At 46.4% G+C, this 24,612-nt stretch overlaps 1 protein-coding gene across 2 annotated transcripts in view; it reads right to left on the bottom strand.

Annotated features, from left to right (window-relative positions):
• Positions 1 to 2,030: 2,030 nt before the first annotated feature.
• Positions 2,031 to 24,612, bottom strand: part of LOC142563796 (uncharacterized protein CG43867) — a 94,182-nt gene continuing 71,600 nt past the window's right edge. For both annotated transcript variants that reach the window (XM_075674414.1, XM_075674416.1), the window contains exons 22-28: positions 24,133 to 24,230; positions 23,193 to 23,334; positions 18,119 to 18,225; positions 16,089 to 16,218; positions 13,810 to 13,887; positions 9,295 to 9,429; positions 2,031 to 7,530 (exon numbers count right to left, since the gene is read on the bottom strand). In XM_075674414.1, coding sequence (XP_075530529.1) covers positions 7,327 to 7,530; positions 9,295 to 9,429; positions 13,810 to 13,887; positions 16,089 to 16,218; positions 18,119 to 18,225; positions 23,193 to 23,334; positions 24,133 to 24,230 — 894 coding nt within the window. In that variant the 3' untranslated portion in view covers positions 2,031 to 7,326. The remainder of the gene's footprint in view (positions 7,531 to 9,294; positions 9,430 to 13,809; positions 13,888 to 16,088; positions 16,219 to 18,118; positions 18,226 to 23,192; positions 23,335 to 24,132; positions 24,231 to 24,612) is intronic.

Genomic DNA, 24,612 nt, shown 5'->3' with positions numbered 1-24,612 from the left:
ATGCCACACAAGTTTCAGGAAAAAGGACTCGTGGAACAAGGCACGGCAAGCGATGAACTACAGTCGCCGTCATGCTTCAAGCCAATTGGTCCCTCTGAGTCCTAGAGACTATTCATGGGTCACTGACACACGCTGCAATGGTGAAGTACTCTCGCCGGCTCAGCGTCCGCGGTCCTACCTTGTTCAGACCCCCAGAGACGTCCTTCAGCGTAATCGTCGACACCTGGTGCTCCATTCGTCGGAAGGGACCCCAGCCCAACTGGCAGCTTCTCCGCCTGTCCCTCACGTGATCATGCAGCCTGCAGCACCTCAAGAAACTCCCAACGCCGCAGGAAACGGTGACACAGACTCGCAGCGGTCGTATAGTGAGACCACCGCGACCATAGAGTTCCTCATGACCGCGACGTCTCGTTTCGATATGTAGACAGGGTTGCCAGGTCCAAAATGTGAAAAGTAGCCAAAAAATCACGGGAAGTAGCCAGAAAAGTAGCCAGCTTTGGCCACATAGAGAAATGTAGCAAAAAAAGTAGCCACGTTATGGAAAAACGTTGCATTTTCATTTAATATGTAACTCTGCAGACATTATCACAACCAACACTTAAAGCTGCTTTTAGTAAACGTGGGAACATACAAAAAATATAATGAAACGTGTGTGAATGACTACACCTAAGAGTGATTTGACCAGCGTGTGATATGACTAGAATATTATCTCAAATCCGAATCACAGCTCCAGTTCAGGTGTAAATGAGTTAATCTTGGCAAACAGATCTCGAAGAATGTCAAAGCTCGAGGCATCCTCGAGCGATCGCTTTCGCGATTATTTACGTGCGATTTTGCGTCTTGGCATCGGACGCGTCGCAGGCCTTTTGTTACGCTCTGCAAAGTGAGATGCCCAGTCGCGCGAAATCTCGCAAAAGTGATCGTATTCCCGAATACAGCTGTACATTTTAAAGCTGGGAACACATAAATGGAGCGCGCCGGCCAGACCGGCCGCTGACATGCTGGTAGCATGTTTACGTTTATCCCGCGGCCAGCTGTCCAAGTGTTCGATTTTGCAAACTTCAGGCAGCTTCGGGTTGTCTTAGCAAGTGCGGCGGGCGGACCAGGGTCATATTTTGCAGGGGGGTGTCGACGGCTCGCCCGAAGCAGCGCGGTCATGGTAGGGAGAGCGGTTGGATGGAGCCGCGTCACCGGGTTTCCCCGCCACTGCGAGGGAAAGCCAACTTCTGGGGGCACTTTTTCGCTGCTGGATGTTCGATACATTGCGAGTCGCTGCTATTTTTGTTGTTCGATATAAGCGTAATTTGCTATATATACTAATTATATACTAATTGTAACTATACCGTGTTCAGAAATTGTTCGATATACAGAATAATTCGATGTAAACGGGTTCGAGATAGTCGGGTTTGACTGTATATATATATATATATATATATATATATATATAGTTGCACTTTGCTTCTCGAAGAGGCACAGGATGTGTGTCAAGTGAGCTCCTGAACAACACTGCGCAATGTGGTGAATGCGGTTTACATCATGGATCCAGCCAACACAGCATCGACAATGAATCGCATACACTGGATCGCTTACCATGTGTCACAGCACTCATAACAGCAGGCACCCTAAACTGAGGCAACTGTATGGTCCTTGATCTTTGGTGTTCAATGTACTGAAACAGTGTTGGCCACTGGGTCACTAAAATGTGCCCAAGCAGAGTGTTTAAGTAGGACTTGTTGGCCTATTTTGGTACAGGTGCACCTTGATAGTAATGGCACAACACAAGATGACAAATAACAGACAACAGGACAGGTGCCACTAACAACTTTATTTTCTGAAGGCAGTGCAAGAAGCATATTCCCCCTAGCACAAGCGAACTATGCTAGTGCTCAAAACACCCATTACATTACATTGAGAACATTTCCGAGACGTTGCACCTCAGATGCTCACAGATTACAGATATCAATGTGTTTGGGAAAGAGCAGTGATGCAGTCACGCATGAGCTAATGGAGGCTTTTATAAAGCTCAAATGTTAAGTGACACATCAATACAGTATAGACACTTGTAAGTTCCGCACTTTTTTTTTTTTTTTTACAATTTTATCAAGGTGCGGCCCATACATGGGACAGAACCTTTTGGTCAAAAAGGTGCCCGGCGCCTTGCGCACACCCCGGCTCTCACCATCTAGAAGCAGCATGCGGAAGTACACAGCGCACAAAAATTCGCCGATGAGTGCGCACGTCATCGGGACACCTACCACTGTTGCTTCATTGGAATTTTTTTTTTTTCCAAATTTAGGACTGCCAGGTTGGGGGTGCGGCCCCTGCACGGCTGTGGCCCTTACAAGAGTCTAGTATACGCTATCTTTTTATGCGCCTGAGACGTCTGATCTCCCAAATGCTTTCAATGTGCACTGCCTTCAGAAAGTAAAGTAGTTAGCAGTGGCACTGGCCCTGTTGCCTGGCTCTTATTTGTTGTCTGGTTTTGTGGAATTTACACCAGTGTTTCAGCACCTGTTCCATGCCTTCAACTAGCAAACAACCAGAGGCAGCACATTTTGCAGGCAGCAAAAGTTTTATTCTTGTTTCACGTAAGGAACTTAGTACAAATGGCGCATGCACGGAGGAATCAAGTTACTAATGTTATATCACATGTATGCTATGCGCTTGAACACTTCCTTGGCTTGCACATTCTGCAGCTGCTGGAAAGTATGGTACCGACCTTTGGGGGAAACAAAGTCCCTGAAACTAACTACTAGACTGCTCTCAAACAAAGTCAGTATATAAAAAAGTGTATCATGATTTTTTTGATAAAATCAGTCGGATCTGATGAGCTGACTACTGTTTTCTCAGACTTGATATCACTGCTGGGCATTACAATTTTCACAGTGCTTCCACTGCCAAAGCGGTAGCAATAACTGAAACAATGTGGCACCCTTGTTTCAAAGGGTCATCTCTCAATGCAACAACTGGTTCTGTCCTCGAATGCATTAGGAGTTTCAGTGATGTAAACAAGATGCAAGGTAAGATGTCAGCTTTTCGGGCTGCTCCGATGCACCTTTACCATATACTGGCTATGACTGCTGCAAATGGCACCGCTATATCATCCTAAGGCCTTTGTAAATAAATGATGACTGGTGACCAAAGAAAAGTTATTTTTAGCATGATAACGAGTGCACCTTACCAACTTAAGTCCCTCAGCATGCACTGGAATGACAAACCTAAGCTAAAAAACTTTCATAACAGCCCTTACACGAAACCATGATCGCTCCTGATGCATGCAATACGAAAATGCATACTTTACCACGCTGGAATGGACAAGAAGGTGTCATTACATGCTACCGCCACTTACTCCAGCAAAGCCTCGACATTTTAAGCTTTAATTACCTAAACATCTATTGATGTGACACCATTTTCCATTTTAATTGGCTTTCTTAATTGTTTGCCCGTTGTGCGATATTGCCAATTTCCCATTTATGTAAATGCACTGCAGGCATGAGCAAAGTTGGTTAAGCAGACATGCATGTACCTGGTATTTTCATACGCTGCCAGAATAACTAGATCATCTATACATAAATATATATAAAATAAATAGACAAGGGATAGGCTAACATAGGATGGAAGTAATCACTGCTAAAACATGTATAAACGATTAGTTCACTCTTGTGTATGCTATGTTAGCACTACATTGTTTTAAAGCTTCAGTCCAGTTTAGTTGTAAATAATAAAAAAGAGCTGCCTCACTATAATATATTTCTCACTATCTGAGAATACGTATACAAACTTCACGCGAGGTCGGTCACAAGGAGGCAAAGGTGAGTGTAGTTGAACGAGTTGTGTTAATTAAAAAACAAACAGAAAGACTGCATTTGCCAGACACTGCTATTTTCTAGTGCAATGAGCTGCCTCAACGATTTCACACAAAATTTAAGTCTCCCAGCGTGACGAAAGTACGTAAAGACACGACTTCTGCAGGCTACGGGATTTGTTCGTTTGAGACTGGTCATAAGAATTAAAAGCAAGGCGCCATACGCTAGTGATTATCTCGATTTGCCAGGCCATCTTGAATCTGACGACAAGCACGCCATACCATTTACTACATTGGTATGCAAGCAACGCAACCTGCGACTGTGCCTGGTGCGAGACAAGAGGAATAAATACGAAATGCAGCAATATAAAAATAGGTTGTGCAGTGGTATCAGTTCCAGGAGCAAGCTCATTAAAAAATCCCATACGAAAGCCAGCAGACACGCCAAACAAACCGCTGAGATCTTGGCCATAGTAATCACAAGAAGATGAGATTCAGGACAGCAAAATGTTCGTAGAAAAGCATGGCAATTAGAAGATAATCATCCTCTCGCACAAGCGCACACACAATCTACAAAGGCTAAAGATCTACTCTGGAAACGGAACCATGCGCAGCTTTCTCTCGAGCTAATGGCACGCCGAAGGTCCAGCCGCTGTCGGTCCACATCTGCCATCACGGTGTAAGCAGGCTCCAAGACACTGCAAAAACCACTGAGATTCTGATCACACTTTTGGGTTTTGTCTGTTATACAGCCAAAAGAACAAGCAAGCCCATCAGCACGACGTAGGAACACTGCAGGACCTCTGGTGTTGACTTCACCATGTTCAAACACTCCGAAACAGGCTAGGCTTGCAGCACCGGTACTGCGATGGCTACACTTTCACAGCTCTGTCTCCAGTGACATGACAAGTCGTACAAATGGACACAAGTACGTGCTAGTTTGTAAGGACAGCCCGACACACGACAGCCCTGACGTTATGATGAAAGAGGTGGTTGCAGTTCTTGAATGCAGCTATCCACACGGAATAAACTTCAAACGCACGATTGTAGACAACACAGCCGGGAAAACAATTTAAGAGCCCAGAGTGACTGCCAAAACGTAGTAGTTACACTTTTTTCATTACACACTTCTGCCTCACAAAACAAGTACCACACGGCAGCACAAATGCTTGTGATCACGGTAAAAGCCTTTCCCTTTTGTTGCAGGTACCAGGTCAACGGCATGTCTCTAGTGAAATGGTGCCTTCTGATCTCACTGTATTGCAAACACACAAAAAAATTGTTTAGCACAAGGTGGCGTGTGTTGTATGCAAATTTTGCCTTCTCACGTGCAGCTTGATGGCAGTGCGTGACGCATTATTCCTGCAAGTTTGTATTGTGCCTATAAATCATGCCGGGTTGCCTTCACAAAGCTTCGGGCATTGACTTGTGCAACTTAGTATTTGGGAAATACGCCTGAATTTTTTCTTATCATTGGTCTTTTCTTGTGTGTGTAATTGTAAAGGACAGCCTGTAGAAGTGAAAAGTTTTTTCTTGCATACAAAGTTACTTTGCATTGGCTCAAACAGTGCTTCCTTGAGATGTCAAACAAGTTCACACAGAGCAGCAACAAATTATGAAGATGATCGCAATTAACGATGAGACATGCTGTTGAAAGCAGCAGCCAACATGATGTCAAGATAGAGGTGAAAGTAAGTGTGCATGTTCCAAGAACTGCTTTACGAAGCAAATCATGAGGGCAATGTTCTTTGCACTTGCCTTTACACAGTCTTTGGAAACAGCATTAATGTAGACCAGTATCGTAGAGCTTTTTTTACAATATCACCTAGAGGCCACCACTGTCTATGTGAGTTTCCTAACGGAAGCTGTGTCACTATGGCAATGCCGGGACGTGGACTGTTCGGCTCACCTTGAGTGTGAATTGGCCTAAAACATGGTCATAGCTATGCAAACAAAGTTTTCTTAGAATGAAATATTCGTTAAAAAAGTCTTGGTTCATTAGTGCATACTCCGTTATTGTTTGCTTGCAACAGTGCAACAGCAAAGCAAAGAAAATGGAAACACGTAATTAACTAACGATGTACAGCAAGCGCAGATATTCTCGTTTTTTTCTGCAACATTATTTAATATGCTGCAATCATTCACATTTGATGTACTAACGAAACAGTACAGAACGACTGTTCACATTTCAGTAAAAAAGTGTTATTTACCCACACAGGACAAGCAGCATTTTAGACAATGCTATATAAAAAAACTTTTCTATTTTGACAGATGGAACGCTGTTCGTTCTACACATCTTCAATGTCTCCTGACTCTTGGAGAACTATCTCAGTCCCGGCATTGACAAGGAATACAACGGCACTGTAGTGCCGCTTCTTCCTCTAGGTATACTTGTAAGTAACTCTATGGGCAGCATCATGTTGTCTGGCACTTCTACAGTATCTCTTGTCCTCATTGCTTGTGAACACTGGAACTTGGACAAACTAGATCGGCTTGTAAACTTTGTTCACTGACTGATGCTGGAGAGCTTGAGAGTGTTGGGGCCTGCATTCTCTAAGCAAACAAGTTTAGACCACTCTACCGGCAGCAGCTTTCTTTACAATGCGGTAGCAACAATGCGAGTGACAGATGCAGTGCAAACGTTTTGAGCACTTGACAAGAAGTCATGTGGCACATCTTGGCACGACCCTTTGGCGAGGGTTGGTAGAGGAAAAAAAGAAGTTCTGCGCACAGTCGTGTTGGCACACAGGCCGGAACAACAGCTCCTTGAACGCCTCCCGATGCACCAGCTCTGGACCAAGGAAGCAGCCTTGGCCATTATTTTGCCAGATCCTTTATGCCACGCCGTGGATTTATCACACTTCGCCAAAGTCTGTCTGCAGCAGTCTGTGACTGATGGGTGATGCTCTCCAGATTGTGCGGCAACACTGTAGCACATCAAACATAGCAGGTTGTGCTTGTGCACAGGCAGGCAGTCCTTGCAGCACGCTTTTGGAGGTTCGGTGGACACAAGGTAGATTGTCGTGTCTTAGACAACACATGCTACATTCTGCAAGATGGCTGCTGTGACAGTTTCAACCTGTCGAAATGTGCCAGAAGCTTGCTGGATGCGGTTGGTATGACTAGTTGCAGATCGGACCGCACGAGGAATCGTACCACGAGTCGTATACATCGGATGGCACGAGGAAGCCTGCATGCGTCTTCAATAGTCGTGTTGGCGTGTCTTGATTAACTTCCCGTTGAAGTGCTGTGCATTTTGGCCATACATGCTTTTTCTTCTCTTCGAACTTTGCAAAAGCAGCCGCGAGATGTACATGAGCGCCAGTTGGCAGGCAGGTACAAGGCTCTCACCTGGGCCTCTCCACCTTTCCAGGGGGGGGGGGGCACCACGCCCCCAACCATGGTGACTTTCCTCACTTCCAGGTGGCTCTGCCACTGCGGGGCGAAGCAGTGACAGTGGTGCCACCTGTGCTCGTAGCGGAGGAGTCGGGCCGGTGTCGGGGCGTGGTAGACGGCGACCGTCAGGAGTCGGGGGTTGGCAGCAGCGGTCGTCGCGACGAGGCAGTGGACAGTGCGGGCGATGAGGTGGCAGAACACGGGTTCATGTTGAGCCTGCTCCGCCCGCTTCCCACCACGAGGCTGCCACCGGGAGAGGGTGCCACGCTTGCACCTGTGGCACCTAGTGCGTTCATGTAGTCAGCCACCAGGAGAGTGACATCCAGTACCTGTAATGACACAGCATAAATTGCCGAACAGGTACGTTGTGCATCCATCTCTCTTTCAGGTGACCAAGACTGATAATGGAAGCTTTGAATTGAAATTGAAAGGTAAGGGATTAAAAAAGATCTCGCAGTTTTGCCTGACAGATGAAGCGTTGATAGCAACAGCAAAGTACAGTTAAAGCTCGATCTAATGAAGGCAGTAAAATTGGCAATTTGCTCCTTCATATCGAAATCTTGCTATGTTAAAATTAGTTTTTTTATGAAAATAAGTACAGTTGCCGATGATTTTTTCTTACATAGAAGTGGCCGCAAAATTCTGTGAATTATCGGGAACAAAAAGAAAGTAAGTCTGAAGAAAAAAAAATTTTGTTCAGCTTGAGAGTCAGCAACAAAAGAAACAATTTCGTGCCATGTCGACGATATCTTCACATCGGCGGTACGAAGTGAAGGCATTCTCGCTTTCGAGTCCCCAGCAGTGGGACGACAAAGGAGCAACTGCTTTGCCTGTCCCTCACTTCAACACATCTCCACAACTCAAGATTACGCAACTTTGCACACGCAAAGATTACATCTTAAACGAGGCACACTGGCAGCGTATGCGTCCAACCCCACTAACAGCCATATACGCAGCCACAGTTGTGCTGGAAATGAAGCACCAACTTGCCCACATCGCGCTCATGTACGCCTGATTGTGTCGGATAGCTGAGGAATCCTGCATGCGTCTTCAATAGTTGTGTTGGCGTGTCTTGGTTAACTTCCCGTTGCGCTGTGCTGTGCACTGTACGAACTCGCTCACCCCCATCTTTCCCCATGCTTGCGTGGGAAGACAGCGCTTATCAACCCACCATCCTTCTCAGCTCACTCTCACACGCTTTCACTTGCACCTAAAGCATACTGCGCACTCAACGTGTTAGGATCTTGTCCCACTTGGACGTTATACAAAACATGACGCTATTTTGTTTTAATGGCGGCTCTTAGTTGCCCAGCACACGTTTGCAAGCAGCTGCATGTAATTCAACCACTTGACTATCTGCGTCTGCAGAAGTTTCAATATATTGTCTCGGCATTCCTTTGTGACGGCAGTGAAATCTCGTTATATTTAAATTGTGTATAAACACACTTCGTTGTATTGAGATTCGAAATACATGGACAAGAACCTATGAAAAGTTAAATACTTTATTATACCAAAGTTTAACTGTGTTGCACAACTGCACGTGATAAGGTTCGTAGTTTTTATTAGGTGCATAATTTGCAGGAAATATTTACTTACCAATTAAGTTAGCAAGCATGGTGTCATGCGCACGCTGACAAACATGAACAGATCTCACTCAATGACCACAAATGCTCGCTGTCACAATGCTGCAGTGATGAAGAGCACAAACAGAGGGGAGCAACGCTTCTGCTGTCTCACCCTTCAACGCATCTCCGAAACAAGACTACGTGACCTCCATCACTAGACGCATGCAAAAGACAACGCACATGCAGCCACCGGCCATCTCGGCTAACCCAGGCTTTGCACCCGCCGCAGATTAGCTCCAAGATAGGGCACGGGCAGCGCGTGGCTGGGCTAAAGGAGATGTGCACTGCACCTTTGTGAAATCTGTCAAAAGCAGTGTTTGGGGGCAGCACGCACTCTGTCAATTTGAAAAGGGCCAAATTCTTTCCAGAGATTTTTAGAGAATGTGAGACTATAAATCCAAGTGTTAAATCTGGCAGAATGGCAAACCAAGAAGGTCAATTTTTCTGTGTTGCCGCGCAACAGCTCACCTGCGCCTTGGGCATGGCAAAGAGCAGACGCTCTGTGCAGGGCTCGCCAGCCTCCGGGCAGACGACGAGCATGAAGTCCTCCCGGCAACCGCCAAACGTCATGACACTCGAGTACGGATGTTGCACCCACGGTTGCTGCAGGGGCAGAAGCGAGGATTGTCAGTGCCGCCCTCTGTGTGCAGCAGCAGCAGTCATCACCCTCGTTAAGACCATAAGAGATCCCCATCCCAGAACTACACTCTTGGTTACAGAGGTTGACAGGCACCAGTTTTGGCTAGGTTGGCTGGTCACAGAGGGGCAACTAAGTAGCACTAGAAGGACTACGAGAGCTACATCATGTGACAGGTAGTGCCAACTTTCAACTGAGCTAGAGATTATCCTCCTGTGCTACTTCTCTACACGTCTGTCTGTTATTTTAGCATTACAGTTGACTTCTGTTGATTCGAACCTGACAAAACAGATGAAATTGGTCAAATTACCCAGCGAGCCAAAATAATCAAGCAGAAAAAACATACCGCTGATCAATTTGGCAGTACTTGCCTCAATTCTAACATGTTTCAAAATCGAATGGGCTCCCACATTCTATGGGTCCACGAAGTGGAAAACTAATGTAAAAATGATATTAGAGCTACTAAACAAAGTAGAAATTGACCATGTACCCGACTGTTCTCATGAGAATAACATAACATGCGTCAGATTCTGGCAATAAGAAACAGATGAATCCAGCAAACTTTATGTTCACAGAATAGAAATTTATTTGCTTAACCTTCATTGTCATCACTCTCAGACAGCACTTATTCACTGTCTAGGACAAACCACAACATGTCGTCCTCAGCACAGTCCACAGCATGTGTGATATTCTGCACCAATAAAACAACTCCACAAAAATCGCAAACAGGATAGTGGCCCACGCCTGGACTAACTACTTTGCTATTCGCTCTTTCAGTGCTTGCAATCTTACAGAACGCCAAGAACACATGACGCTGGCTAGGCTTGCTCTGATGGTAAACAGTTGTGAACATAGTTTTGGTTCTGTATCAGGCTGTACTGCTCAAGCATTTTTCGAATGAATCCTCTTTGAAAAAAAAAAAAAGGCACGCATTAGAATCTGGCAAATGAAGTAATAATTTATTTTTGTTTCCATTTTCACCTTAACATCTTCCTAGGGCATGCCTAAAATTGCCATTCTCGATGGGAGACTGACGTGTGTTAGACGCACTCACTGCGCCCTAAGTCTCGCCAAAACGGGTGCAGCTGCTATTGGAGTAATACTGCGGTCACCATCAAGGTCGAACGCGTGCGTCATGACCAACCAAGTTTGAATAATCCAGCGAAGGCCAACATGGGGATCGAAACAAGCAAAGTTTGGTTCCTTAGAAACGTATAGGCGCTAGCCGGGACCTTCTGTCGGGATCTAATTGAGCGAAAGACTGAATTAACCTGAGACGAATTAATTTTCCTTCCTTGAATGCAAATAATTGTTTCCGTGCCTGTGGCAAAGGTAACAGCATTGCAGGTAGCACTGCAAGTTAGTGTCCAGGACACAGTGCCACAATGTTGCTTTCTTAAGGTGCACTACTTCTTGAGACGTGGTGTCCTTCGTGCTAAGCCTGACAATGAAAGAAGAAATCTCGATGATGAGGCTGTTCCCGAAGATGGCGACCACCCTGATGCAGATGACTCTGGTGTTGAGTGCTCTAAAGATGAGCAGAGAAACGCTGTAGATTTGAGTAGAATTTGCCAGGTTGAAATACCATTTATTTTGCAAACGGTTTCATACACAATGCTGATAAATGTGTATATAGTGGTGCAGAGTTTTAAAGAACATTGTGCACCTTAGGCGAGGCAGGGCAAGCAGCTGCCTTAAAGGGACACTAAAGGTTACCATGGAGTCAAGTTAAAGTGATAAAGCAATGCTCTAGAATGTCTAAAGCATCAATATAAGCGCAAAAAGAGCTTTAGTAACCGAGAAACTGAGGTAAATGCATGACAAAATTTTAGACCCCCCAGCGACATTCCGGTACTAGCCCGATGACGAAGGCACTCCTCATCATCATTTATGTCATTAGTGCTCAACTACTCGTATTAAAAAGATAATTTCATTAGGTTATAAGACGGAAGAAAATGCTACTTGTCTACTTCTGTTCGATTTTAAGAAAAAATAACATTTTGACGTTACCGTTCAGTAGTATGGATGGTCAAAAGGTTTCCTTTTCGCTCGACTCTGCGTGCTCGACTCTGCGCTGAGCGCGCTTTGGAGTTTCAGTTCGCGTCGTGCTGTGCTGGTTCTGCTGGCTCGCGAAACTTGCATTTGGAACAAGCAGCGAGAATGCCACGTCCATGTGATGTTGTGGGATGCGTGAACGGTCCGCGGAACTTGGCCAAGGGCAGTTGCAGTGGTGAATCCAACGTTACTTATCACTGTGTGCCAACGAGTGAATCTCCCCGTTCAAAGTGGTTAAGTGCCGTACCTCTGCCACAGCGCGTTGGCAAAGAGCCGAGAAATCTCATAGTGTGCTCGCTGCACTTTCGTCCAGAGGATTACGAGTTAAACGCCGACTTACTGAAGTCATGCAGAGTGCCTTTCAAAGCAATGGTTTCCTGTAGCGCTGTTCTGTTGGTCTTGCCTGCATTCTCCGAAGCGCAAGAACAACTGCAGGTTGAAGACGGGGCGGTGAGTGCGGAATTTGGTTTTAACGAAGGAAAAGCTACAAATGGTGCGAATATGTACAGCCATGGCATACAGTTGCCGTCGTAGTAGTATGCAACGACGCCAGCAGCGCAAGCTCTCAGCAGCAGGTCACGTTCATCAGTGGTTAAATTGCTGAAGTCGAGCCCAGCATCGCGAGCTGATGTGTCGTTGTCAGGGTCGTCCACAGCAACGAGTGTCAAAGTTGGCGTCATAAAATAAAGAACCAGCTTATCGTCGCGTGCTTTCCCTTTCGCTAGCCACCATAGTTCCGCTTTCGCGCTGCTGTCGGCTCTGTCTTGGCTCTGTTTCTGGCCGCGCGTTTGCGTTTTGCGAAGAAAAGCCATAGTGCCGTCTGCGGGCGCCGTTTTATTCAGCGACGGCGCAACGTCACTATGAAACCATGATGCCCCCACTCCTCGATCGGAGGGCGGGCGATTTGAACTACGCTAGAGGTACACGGGTGCTTCAGAACGCATTTTCTCTTAAAATAAGTCTCTTCTTCGCATGAAACAAGCGTTTCGAGGTTTCTGGGATGATATTTCAACACGTTGACTTAATATTAACCTTTAGTGTCCCTTCAAGTATCATCAAAGAAGAACACAGTGAAGTAGGTGGCATGGGCTTTTTGCCCCAATGAGCTGTCAACCTCAACCACAATCTGTGCATGAAGTTCAGTTCAATTTCCTCAAGAGTATTAAATAAGGGGTGGGATTACACATTGCCGTTTTATTAAGTACAAGCACTGTTGGTTTTGCAGAACATAGTATCAATATAAAACTGATCGATGCAACATCTCGGAGAAGGCCATTTGAGCCTGCAACTCTTGTCATTCTGCAGTATCAGTTCTCTTCATAGAGAAGTGGGTAAACTTGTCCTAACGTCACTCTAACCCCTATGAGACAAGCCAAGACGGCAGAACTTGAGGATGATTTCTCACTTTGCATCTCTCACACCGTGCACCAGCTGGCGAGAATACCTCACTGATAAAAACACATAAAAGCTACTCCACAAGGACACTTCCTTGAAGAAATATTTGTAGCGAATAGCCTGATCACCTGTAGCAAACCATAGCCAAAAAAAACACGGTCAGCTAAGAAACAGAAACCCGAGTCAGTATTGAAGAAGGCTGACCTGCAGTCATTACCGGCAAGCGCCAGCAGGAATGACAAAACAACAGCAGGGACGACAGATACTGCTTGTGACATGTCTGCGTTGTGATTGTGCCTTCACGCTACAATGAGTCATTAAGTTAGCACCAGCTAGCCCAACACAACAAGTCCTCCGACAGGTCCCAGAGAACATCGGCACTGCAAGCACGCAAGTGCTGCCGACGTGAGGAATGCAAAGTGAAGTGCCAATTCGCTGCTGAATATAATTTTCTTGTGCTTGTCAGCTCTAAATAATTGGATTTAGCTTTTTCAGACAAGGTGGAATGTACTGTACATGTGTTACGCAATGAACGAAGTAAGAATGCATGAAAAGTGTTTTGTGTCATATATGCAGCAAAGAACACTTGTGAAGTTATCATCAGCTGCTTGCAATTTTTTTCTCCAGAGTGTGGACATCATAGGAAACTGAAAACTTTTTAATTTTTCTTTCTCCCTTTTGAAGACCATTAACTTGGAAGTGTGTAGATCCTAAAATGGTGCTCATATGTTTTTTTCAACATGCGAGATTGGATTAGCACTTGAAGGTGTTCAGGTAGCAGTTTGTGGAGTGGCTTACACATGTGATTCTGACTGAAACATTCCACGATTGCTTCTCTTGGAAATAACAATAACAGCAAGACACCAATAGTGTCATTCAGTTATTAGCCTGCTCACCAGTGTGGTACAATCCAGCAAGCTGATCCCATCCTCGGACACAGCCAGCCACAGGCTCTGCTGCTCCTTGCTTTTCATCTGCAAAGATGCCAGAAATACAAAATAACCAAACTATAACAAAGTCGCATCTGTAACTAAACTACCTACCTTTATTATGTTTAATTAGGGGTGTGCGAATATCAATATTTTTCAATACGAATCGAATGCGAATACTCCGCTTTGAATATCAAATCGAATATCGAATAATGATATGCACATGCATTTATTAGCAAGTTGGGTTAATATGTTATATCGGAACATTGCAACTACATTGTGAATGTTAGAAAGCTAGTCTAGTAAGCCGTTATACTAAAACACAGCGTCTTGGCTCATGTTGGAAAATTTAGTAATTCCCACTAGCTGTCCTCACCAACCTGCGCCTTATTACACCACATCAAATACCTGTAAACTCGGAGGCATTTGACCCTGTGCCAGTCGTCACACATCGCACCTGCTGTCAAGCAATAAGCTCAGAATTTAGGATGCACCCTCCCTCTCTGCAAACCCGTGCCCCTTGCAATTGAGAGGCTGGCTTTCTCGCAAACATTAAGCGTTTAATGGCTAAGTGTGCTTTACAGGCAAAATTTCGCTAGCAGCACGAAGCCGCCCCAATATTCTTAGATTAGATAGAAACAATTGCTAAGAACCGTGTTTACTCCCGTACAGCCAGCAATATATTCGATTTGATTCGAATATTCATATTCAACCGAATATTCAAACATTTTCGAACATATATTTTTTTTAACAAATACAAATATTAACCCTTTCCCTACCACGCAAAAAGGAAATTTTACCAAATTTACCGGAAGTTTTTTTCACTCTGTTTGTAGATATTTTTTTCCCTGAATAACACGGCACCATTATTTCGATTCAATAGGGTTTGTTTATTTCTCAAATTGCTTTAAAAGGTAGTTTCAAGAAGGCTTTACTGCATGGCCCTAGTGTCTTGCATGAAAGCATATTGTAGGGCTCGAAACACTATGAAAAAAGGGAATACGAAAAAAAAAAATAACCTAAATGGTGCAAGAACATGCACATGAATGGCAGCTAATTTTCAGCAGCTCCTAAAGCAGTTAGTAGGCCGATGGGTAGCCGCAAGGTCCTCTAGTCCAACCAAAGAACCATCGTCACCAGACCTCAGATGAGAACACATCACTTTCCATTTCCATGCAAAACTCTTCAGTCGTCTAATGAGGAGTCATCAAAATACGTTCTTTTACATGCACTTTCGTGTAGGCAGCCCATGCTCTATGCGGGGATGTCCGACGCGGCAATATAATGAAAGGTGAGACACAAATGGCCCAACATGCACAAGAGTGGCCATCTAGTGTAAGGAACTGACACTAGATGTAATAGGACGAGTACAGTAGTCATAGGTTCACTACGCGACAAATTTTTGTTTATGATGACTATAGTCATCATTGGTCACATTGGTACAAAATTCCATGATTACTGTACTCGTCAACGGGAGGTAAAGGGTTAAAAGTATAATATTCAATAATATTCAAACTTTTTGAATATTCGCACACCCCTATGTTACTACTTGTTATGAGCATACATGCTGATATCAGTAGAAAAGAAAAGCGTGCAGATCCAACACCTGTTTCGAATCGTGAGAATGCGAAGCTTTCAAGGAATTTGCGTGGACATCGTTGCCTGATGCTGCTGACACCTGACTGAATAGCACTGACCTTCTCTTTCTGCTTCTTCAGAAGCCTGCCTAGGTATCTCTAGTGGTCTTGTCTGACTACCACTTAGATTTACGTCCCAACACTGCCCCGTCAATACTTCCACGTGAGGAAAATTACTTGGCATGCTTGATGCATTGGTGCTTGAGTCCATTGTGTTTTACTTATCGTTTTAAGAGATGCATGCATTGTGTGCTCTGCGCTCGTGAGAAACCAGACTTCCACGTTAGCATGTTGCTTGGCGTGAATGATGCACGCATGTTTGAGTTTTCTTGTATTCATTGTGTATTGGGGCACGTGAGAGGTGCCAGGCAACCACTGCCGAGCAAACCTGGTACAGTAACTAAAGAAAGCTTCCCTTTAAACATACTGCAACCCACTGCGGTGGCTATGTGGCTATGGCACTTTGCTGCCAAGAACGAGGTCTTGATTTACATTCTCGGCAATGGCAGCCACATTTTTATTGGGGCAACATGCTTGCATACTCAGATTTAGATCGCACTAAAGCACATAAACACGTGGGGCGCTTGGCAAAGATGATGAGGCACCAACCTTGGCAGCAAATAGCTTCGCGCCACACAGGGGCCACTTGCGGACACAGTTGAGATAGATGCGCACGCAATCCTGCACTGGCCTCCCCCTGAGGGTGGCCCACCTCTCCCCAAGGCTCTCCTGCTGGCTCCTGCATTGTCATCGCACCAAACGACAATGGAATGGCTGAAGTGGCGTTCCTTCTCACACTGCAGTATAGTCGGTGACCAGTCAAGACTGCTGGAGTTCCCAGTAATGCATGGTGTGCCAGTCATTTATCCCTCCACGCTTCAAAAAATGCCACCAGCACAAAAAGGAAGAACCTGAGCTGTGCAACAACAGCGAGTATCCCATAGACATGCACCGCAGACGCGAACAGCCAAGGTCTCCGCATGTGGGGATGAGGAAAGACAGCTCACCGCACAAATGGGTTGCTTGAAAACAGTACTGAGAGAAGGATTTCGCATGCCTTGGGACTAAGTATACAGTCACTAATCCCCCTTTATGTATGTGGCACACATCTTGCCCGTCCTGCTTTGTGTATGTGTGTCAATTCACGCCGCTCTGCTAATAGTAGTGAAGATGTACCTGAAAAGGCTGCATAGACCTTCTGAAGACTGATGAAAAAAAAAAAAGCTCACTAGGCAAGGTGAGTGGTTTCGTGCCAAGGATGTATCTGGGGATAGCGAAGGCTAGAGATGCAAAGGATAAGGAAAGAGCAGGGGACTATTGATGGGGTGGTTCGCCCCTGCATGTGACACATTCCCTGGGAGGGACACTTGCTGCTGTTCTTGACGTGTCACTAAAGATAAACACTGAGAAGTTGAAAACGTTATCTGCAAATGCCCCTGAAAGGCAACTTGTATTCAACCACCAGACAGTTTGTAAATTCTCATTTGTTCCCTCATAGCGTGCGTTTTTTGTTTTATGTCATGCAGCAGCCAATCATTGTCACCTGGTAGAGTGCACACGTGTTTCTATTAACCCATCATTATACTGACATGTCATCTTTTCCCTCCGTTGCCAAGTGTACGCTGCGAGGATTGTGCCACTTTTGAGGCAAGCAGCCGCACCATCCCACACCATTGCTGGATGTGTTTGTTCACAAGCACCCAAACTTACTCAGCGCTTAGGCATTCATAAGGAAAAGATGGCAGTAAAATTGTAAATGGGTTTGATGTAAAGCATTTTCCTGGTGGCCATCAATCTAGAATTGTTTGAAATTGTGGAGTGCTACCAAGCGTTGCAACATGTTTCTGTAGAGCAAGCAATTGTGTGTGTGATGCAAGCATGTGTGATGACAGTGGCAAGACACTATCATCACACATGCTTGCACAATGCTTGCACAATGCTTGCACATGCACAATTGACTTTGTTGTAACAATAGCATAATGATGCATAATGATGGATAAACAGCACAAGAAAGACAGGAACTAAGAAATGGACATGTCTTTCTTGCGCTGTTTATTTTCATTGTACAAATTTACCAACCACTCAACTTGACGAACTTGTCAGTATGATAATGACACGGATAGCGATGACAGCATGACCACTGCTTTAAATTACCGGTGCGAAGGTTTATTCCAACCAAGGTGGGCCAGCACAATAGCCCAATGCTCTACTTACAAGTACAGTTAAACAGATCATCATGTCATCACGACTGTCACGGTGACCAGTCATGACTGATGACTGATTTGATGACTGACTGAGCTGTCGTGACTGATGACTGATTTATTGTACTAGTGGGTGATTCATCTGGCTATTGTGCAAGGGTATTCTGGTTCAAATTCTACAGTCAGATACACAACTTCTTTTATGAGCAATAGTATGTGTGGCACCTCCTGCCACGTCTACACGACAAGACAGCTAGCACCTGCACACAAAGGGGAGCATGCAAAGAAAGGTCCGCTTTACAAAACTTGCAACTATTTCCAATATCTGCACTGTAAGCTTCCGAAGGCTTCAGAGGAGCAGGGTCAAAATCATCCCCCCCACCCAACCCTTCCTACCACACACAGACATGCACGTTCATTTAAGGACCATGTACTTACTTGTTGTCTGGCAGCAGGAACTGCTGGGGCAAGAAGCGCTCCAAGGCCTGCTGCATAAGCTGGGGTCTGGACCGCGCCCGCTCGCCCGACTGGTCGCCATACTCGATCTGCACACCGCACCAGCAAGAACACGCCAACAAAGCTGGCACACAATCCAGTAGGCAGAGCTGCAGGGTTGGCTCCTGTCCGTGCCTACATGTGGTACCTCAGTGCCAACGAATTAAAAGTGGGAGGAATGGTGCCTAAATCGTAACTTCTGCTGGCCAAGACTGACGGCACAGGCGCGCACCAAATTTTGTGTGGTAACTGCTCGTGAGATCATGAGTTAGTGGACAGCCTTTAAAAGGAATTGCTTTAGCCATATGTTGCAATGGCAGAACTGACATTTAGTGTGTGACGTGGCTTTGTCTCTCATTGCATAAGCACGGCTTTCTAAGAAAGTGCCATCAAGTGGAACACCAATGGCCTTTACCATGGGTGCACCACGTTATGCAACCTGACTGACCAACAAATGCCGTTGGTGCCACAATAAGTAATGAAGCATGAACAAAACTGTTCTCACGTTACACGCCGAACAGAATTTGCTTGCCATGGCTAGCCAACATCTGCACGACCAGGCACAAGGTGGCAAACAGGAACACACACCTGCATAGTGGTTCAGTGGCTATGACATTCTGCTACTGAGCATGAGGTCGAAGGTTCAACTCCCGGCTGCCTCAGCCACATTTAAATGGGAGTCAAAATGCAAAAAGGTCAATGTACTTTGTTGACACAGAAGTCCTTGCAGTGCACTAGTCAAAAACAGAGGGAACATACATTCAAGTGACAATAAAACAACTTCTGAGTGATATTTAACTCTTTCCCTACTGCGTTCATTGGGAATCATTAGCCTGCTAACGATGGTTTGAAATGCCGCTTTCGAGACCTTCCGTACCATTCACGGACACACTGCGTAAGTAAGTGAATACCTATTATGTTGTCTCATAAATTTCTCCATATTCTTATTATTTCAAAAAAATTTGTGTACAGTTGAATCCCGCTATAACGAAATTCACGGTGCACGAAAAAAAAATTCGTTCTCGCGGAACTTCGTTATCGCAAAAATTTGACGTGAAACGCAGAAAGAATTGCCCAAGCAGCAGCAAAGGCGTTTAATGCCAAAAATCTGTAAGCTTGGTTTGCTTACGCTTCACGGCGAGCAACGCCGTCACGCGATTTTCGCACTCGGTCAGCAAACCCATTGCAACATCGTCGTCTCGGACAGCAACGAAATTCCTGATGACATCAAAAGCGTCCATCACTTGTACGGCGGTTGCCGCAGCCGGCGCTTCCTGTACGTCGTCGTCTTCATCGGAAGAGTCCTTATCATTCCGGGCAGCTTTTATGATCTGCTCATCACTCACATCTTCGTGAACAACAACACAAGCGTCAGCGCCGATGTATTCGTCGAGCTCGAGATTAGGCGGCACGGTTCCTATTTCTCCCAGCGTTTTCCAGGCGGCCGCGATCCCCGGAGCCGGTGACGCCTCTTCGTCGTCGTCTGTAACGCCTGGTGTTAGGCCAGCAGAGTGTACGGGTCGACCTTCGGCAAATCCGGCGTGCCTGAAACAGTTCACAATTACTGAGCGCCCCAGTGTGCTCCAGGCAGCAGACATAATCTGCAGTGCCACGTACAAGTCCACCTTCGTGTCTCGGCCGGTTTCAGTGTTAAAAAGCAGCCGCTGAATTAACCTCCCGCGGTAAGCGCGCTTCAGGCTAAGAATCACGCCCTGATCGAGAGGCTGTAAGACAGACGTGCAATTGGGAGGGAAAAACCTCAGCTCCGTGTTAGTGAGCTTGACTTCGTCGGAGTGATGCGCTGAACAATTGTCCAAAAGCAAGCAAACTTTACGGCCCTGCCGCTTCATGTCGCGGTCGAATGCAATCATCCACTCGGTGAAAATAGCGCGGGTCATCCATGACTTGTTGTTCGCCTTGTACTGCACAGGTAGGCTACGAGTTCCCTTAAAACAGCGCGGCTTGGCACTTTTGCCTATGACTAACGGCGGACGCTTGTCCGAGCCATCCATGTTTGTGCAAAGCAGCACTGTGATGCGTTTTTTGCTGTGTTTGCCGCCGTGACAGCGCTGCCCCTTGAAGTCGAGCGTCCTAGCCGGCAACATCTCGTAGAATAGCCCGGTCTCGTCGGCGTTGTAAATGTCTGGGTAACACTGAACTTAGTGTCACACATTACTTCCCCCCTCTCCTTTGGCTTCTGGATTGGATTGGCGCGGCTCGCTACGTGCTTACGCGCGCTTTTCTGAGCGCAGATTGATGTGCGCCTGGTTTCTGCACTAGGCTTTTATACAGTCGCTTTTTCGAGCGCAGATTGGTGTGCGTCTGGTTTGTGCATTGCGCTTTTATACGATCGCTTGTCGCTGCTTTCCTTTTCTCTGGCTTGATTCGGTGCGGCTAGGTGCAGGCGCGCATATTTGGTGTGCGCCTGCTTTCTTGCGCTGGTCTTTGAACACATCGCTCGCTGCTCGCGCTTATATATAAGAAAACGCTGCGCCGCTGGCGTACCGTGTACGTAAGCGCGCAGCAATGCCGGGAAACATTCATACAAAAGCAAAGGGTCAGAACACTGCGCTTTGTTTTTCATTACTTTCTCATGTACCTTCACACTGGGTAGCGCCGAGCGATCGCTTCTAACAAACGCAGAAATGAGTCCTTGCAGCGCGTGTGGCCATTAATTGACTACCCAACACAGCCATGTGAGGTGCGACTCCAGGCGGAGAGGAGGTGGCGCTTCACTTTCTGCATGCCAATAATTTTCCATTTTTTGCGTGTGAACGCCCGTGATCGGGTCCACTTCATGCCCAATTTCATGCTGTCTGGTTTAGTTTCCCATTGCAGATTGAGGCTCACTCCGTTAGCATCCGCTAAGTTCGGGATGCCGTTGTATGCGGCCCATTCATCACTGTGGATGGTGGCCCCCGGTTCAACGTTGGCTGCAATAATGGGGCCTAGCGTCGCCGCGTCTCGTCTGTCGACCTTGAATAGTCGGAACTGCCCGGTGGTCACGCAGGTCATGCCGAATACCCATGGTCCAAGGTCTGCAATGCCGCCGTGATTCTGCCGGCTCGGCGGAACCTTGTCGCCCTTCATCAGGCGGCCTCGATTGTGTTTTCGCTTGCCGCGAAGGAGGCACATCAATTTGCACAATCCTTCGGGGCCACCGAGTGGGTGTCACGCCAGCAGCTCGTCCCGCACGACCTCAAGAGCTATCACGGGCGTTCACACGCAAAAACTAGCAAGTTAATAAACTGAAGCGCCACCTCCTCTCCGCCGGCTGCAGGGCAACGGCACCGCTGCTGGAGTCGCACCTCACATGGCTGTGGTGGGAGTCAATTAATGGCCACACGCGCTGCAAAGACTCATTTCTGCGTTTGTTAGAAGCGACCGCTCGGTGCTACCCAGTGGTAAGGTACATGACAAAGTAATTGAAAACAAGACGCAGTTTTCTGGCGCGCTTACATACACGGTACGCCCGCGGCGCAGCACTTCCTTATATATAAGCGTTAGCAGCGAGCGATGTGTTCGAAGACCAGCGCAAAAAAAAAAGCAGGCGCACACCAAGTATGCGCGCCTGCACCAAGCCGCACCGAATCAAGCCAGAGAAAAGGAAAACAGCGACAAGCGATCGTATAAAAGCGCAGTGCACAAACCAGACGCACACCAATCTGCGCTCGAAAAAGCGACTGTATAAAAGCCTAGTGTAAAAATCAGGCGCACATCAATCTGCGCTCAGAAAAGCGCGCGTAAGCACGTAGTGAGCCGCGCCAATCCAATCCAGAAGCCAAAGGAGAGGGGGGAAGTAATGTGTGACACTAAGTTCAGTGTTACCAATGTCTGCAGGCGCGAAGTTGCTTAAAATTCCGGCCATGTTACTCGCCTTCCAAGCAGCTGCTCCGTCCACGTCTGCTGACATTGACTCGCCGCACAACACTTTTCCAACGATGTTATGGCGGGCCTTGAAACGGTTTAGCCAGCCAATGCTGGCTTTAAAATCATCAATGCCAAGTAGGCATGCATAGTTCAAGGCTTTCTGCTGGACGATGCTTCCGGACAGGGGGACGTTGCTGGCTCGTGCTTCCACAAACCACGCATGCACTGCTTTGTCCAACTCTTCATGGAGGGGCCGCGTCACCTTTTGTGCTTCGAGGATGTGCCTGAAGCAAGTGCCATTCTCACGCTGTCCTTATTGCCTAGAATCGTTGACAGCGAACTTGCAGGAATTCCGAAGTCTTCAGCAATTGCCGCTTTCTTCCTTCCGCTTTCTGCTTGGGCGATTATTTGAGCTTTTTGCTCAAGGGAAAGAGTTTTGCGTTTTTTCACTTGCGTTGCCATCGTGTCCTGCGGATGAAAACTCGTCGTTGTCGAAGAGAAAGGCAGCGAGTGAACAACGCGACCACGACACAAAGCCAAAATGGCGGAACTGCAATCACGTGATTTCATGCTTAATGTGGCTTTGGATTTGACTTGGACTTCTCGCCAATAAAACTAGTTTCGGTTTCGATTTTGAACGCGAAAATTTCGTTGAAGCGGAAACGCTCTGCAAAAATGGTTCGTTGTGCAGAGAAATTTAGGCCATTAATTCTTATAGGATACTCGCGGGGAATAAAAAATTATTCGTTGTCGCGGAAATTTCGTTGTGGCGGTATTCGTTGTGGCGGGATTCAACTGTACACCTTATGTTGTGTTGCTTGCATATGAAAGAAGTGTGTTTTGTCCCATGGACCCGGCCCCAGCCACAATGGCTATAGGGTATAGCATTATTACGGGCTTGTGTAAATTTTTTGACGAAGAATAATAATAAAAAGAAACTTGCCCAGATACTTGTTGTTGGTCTACATAGATTTATGTGCACATTAAAGAGCCTTGGGTGGTCAAAATTAATCCACAGCCTTGCAAATACGGTGCCTCACATAGCCCCGGTGCTGCTCTGGGACATTACCTAAACCCAATGAAAGAATTAGTTACTTCACTAATAGATGAATGAATCAATCACTGATAGGAGGAAGCAGGAGCTTACCTGTGCCATGAGGGCGGCCATCTCGAGAGCCATTTCGTGTGTTAGGGGGAACCGTCCCTGCATGAGCTCCCCGTGCAAGGCGTAGCAGGTGAGCAGTCGTTCCCGTTCAGTCTCCGCCTTCTGGTACTGCCGCAGGAACAGCCTGCACACAGGAAAGCACAACATCACTTTCACTGCTGCCGCAAGGACAGGTCAAGAATTTGGCCATTCTGCACTCAACGTACGGCACCATCAGAAATAGCTGTTGTACTGACACACCTGTTCTCAATCCAGTGACATGCACACCAATGGCTGTGGTGAAGCGTCTGTTTGCGGTTATGTCCATCATACATTTGCCTTTTCTTTGGCCTCTCGTAAAGCAACCTTGACATCACCATACATCAAGGGTGCTTACTGATGGAATGACTGAGTCATGATTTGCATGATACAACCCCAGTCCCTCCGATTCACCACTGGCAAATTAAGCCACAACACGTTATGCACAGCCAGCTGCGTTCGGCTGGTGGCCACGTGGTCGAAATACCCGCCAACTGCTTGCGCTGCACTGCTTGCATTGTCAGCAGTTCGAGTATGGATACACGGGAAACTTTAAGCAGGTTTACTCTTATTTACTGATTTGTCAGCAACGATAAGCACCACGATCACAGCAAAGGCTCAACACACTAAACCAAAGTCATGAATCCAATGAATGCAATTGAAGAACAACCAAACAAAGGGACTGTCACTAAACGTATGTCAAGACACTTGCGAAGAAATGAACTTTATGTCTTAGGCTCTTTCAGTATACAAATCACCCAGTTCAGTGATGGCCATTCTGTCAGCATGTTGGTCACCTGTGCTTAATAAACAATCAGACTCTTCATTACATTACCTGCCTAACAGGTTATGAGACAACATTGGGAAGCTCAAGTGCCCCAAGTAGCACGAGGGGGACAGTCACCTGTTCTTGAAGGTGAGGCAGATGACGCGGGTGTTCTCCACTTTACCCAGGTGGCGCTCTCTGAGCGCCTGCTCCCAGCGCGAGATGACGTCACACAGCTGCAAAAAGAAGACCCTTGTCAAGAAGCAGCATGTAAAGTGCTCCAAATGGTTATGACCCACAACTCTAGTGACATCGTCCTACAATGGTCGTCCCTTTGCTTTTATGCTACAGAACAAAAAAAATGTGCAGTTTGATAAAGCACTGACAGCGATAGCAAAGTTTAGCATTACGTTCAAGCTTCTTGGACCAACATCTATTGAGATGCAGGAGCGACAAGCAGGCACTACGCAGCATGCGAGAGAGCTGCTGCTACACCGCAAAAGCAGCACCCTGGAGGATACCAGGCGTCTCACAATGCTCGTGTGATGAGGGACTACATGCATCACGACCTCAAGAGTGCATGAGATGGGACTGAAGGAAACCCGTCAGAGTTTGCAG

The sequence above is a fragment of the Dermacentor variabilis genome, chromosome 11 (assembly GCF_050947875.1).
Source record: "Dermacentor variabilis isolate Ectoservices chromosome 11, ASM5094787v1, whole genome shotgun sequence".
Lineage (NCBI taxonomy): Eukaryota > Metazoa > Arthropoda > Arachnida > Ixodida > Ixodidae > Dermacentor > Dermacentor variabilis.
The sequence above is the reverse complement of the archived record's forward strand: the minus strand, read 5'-3'. Positions and strand labels throughout refer to the sequence as shown.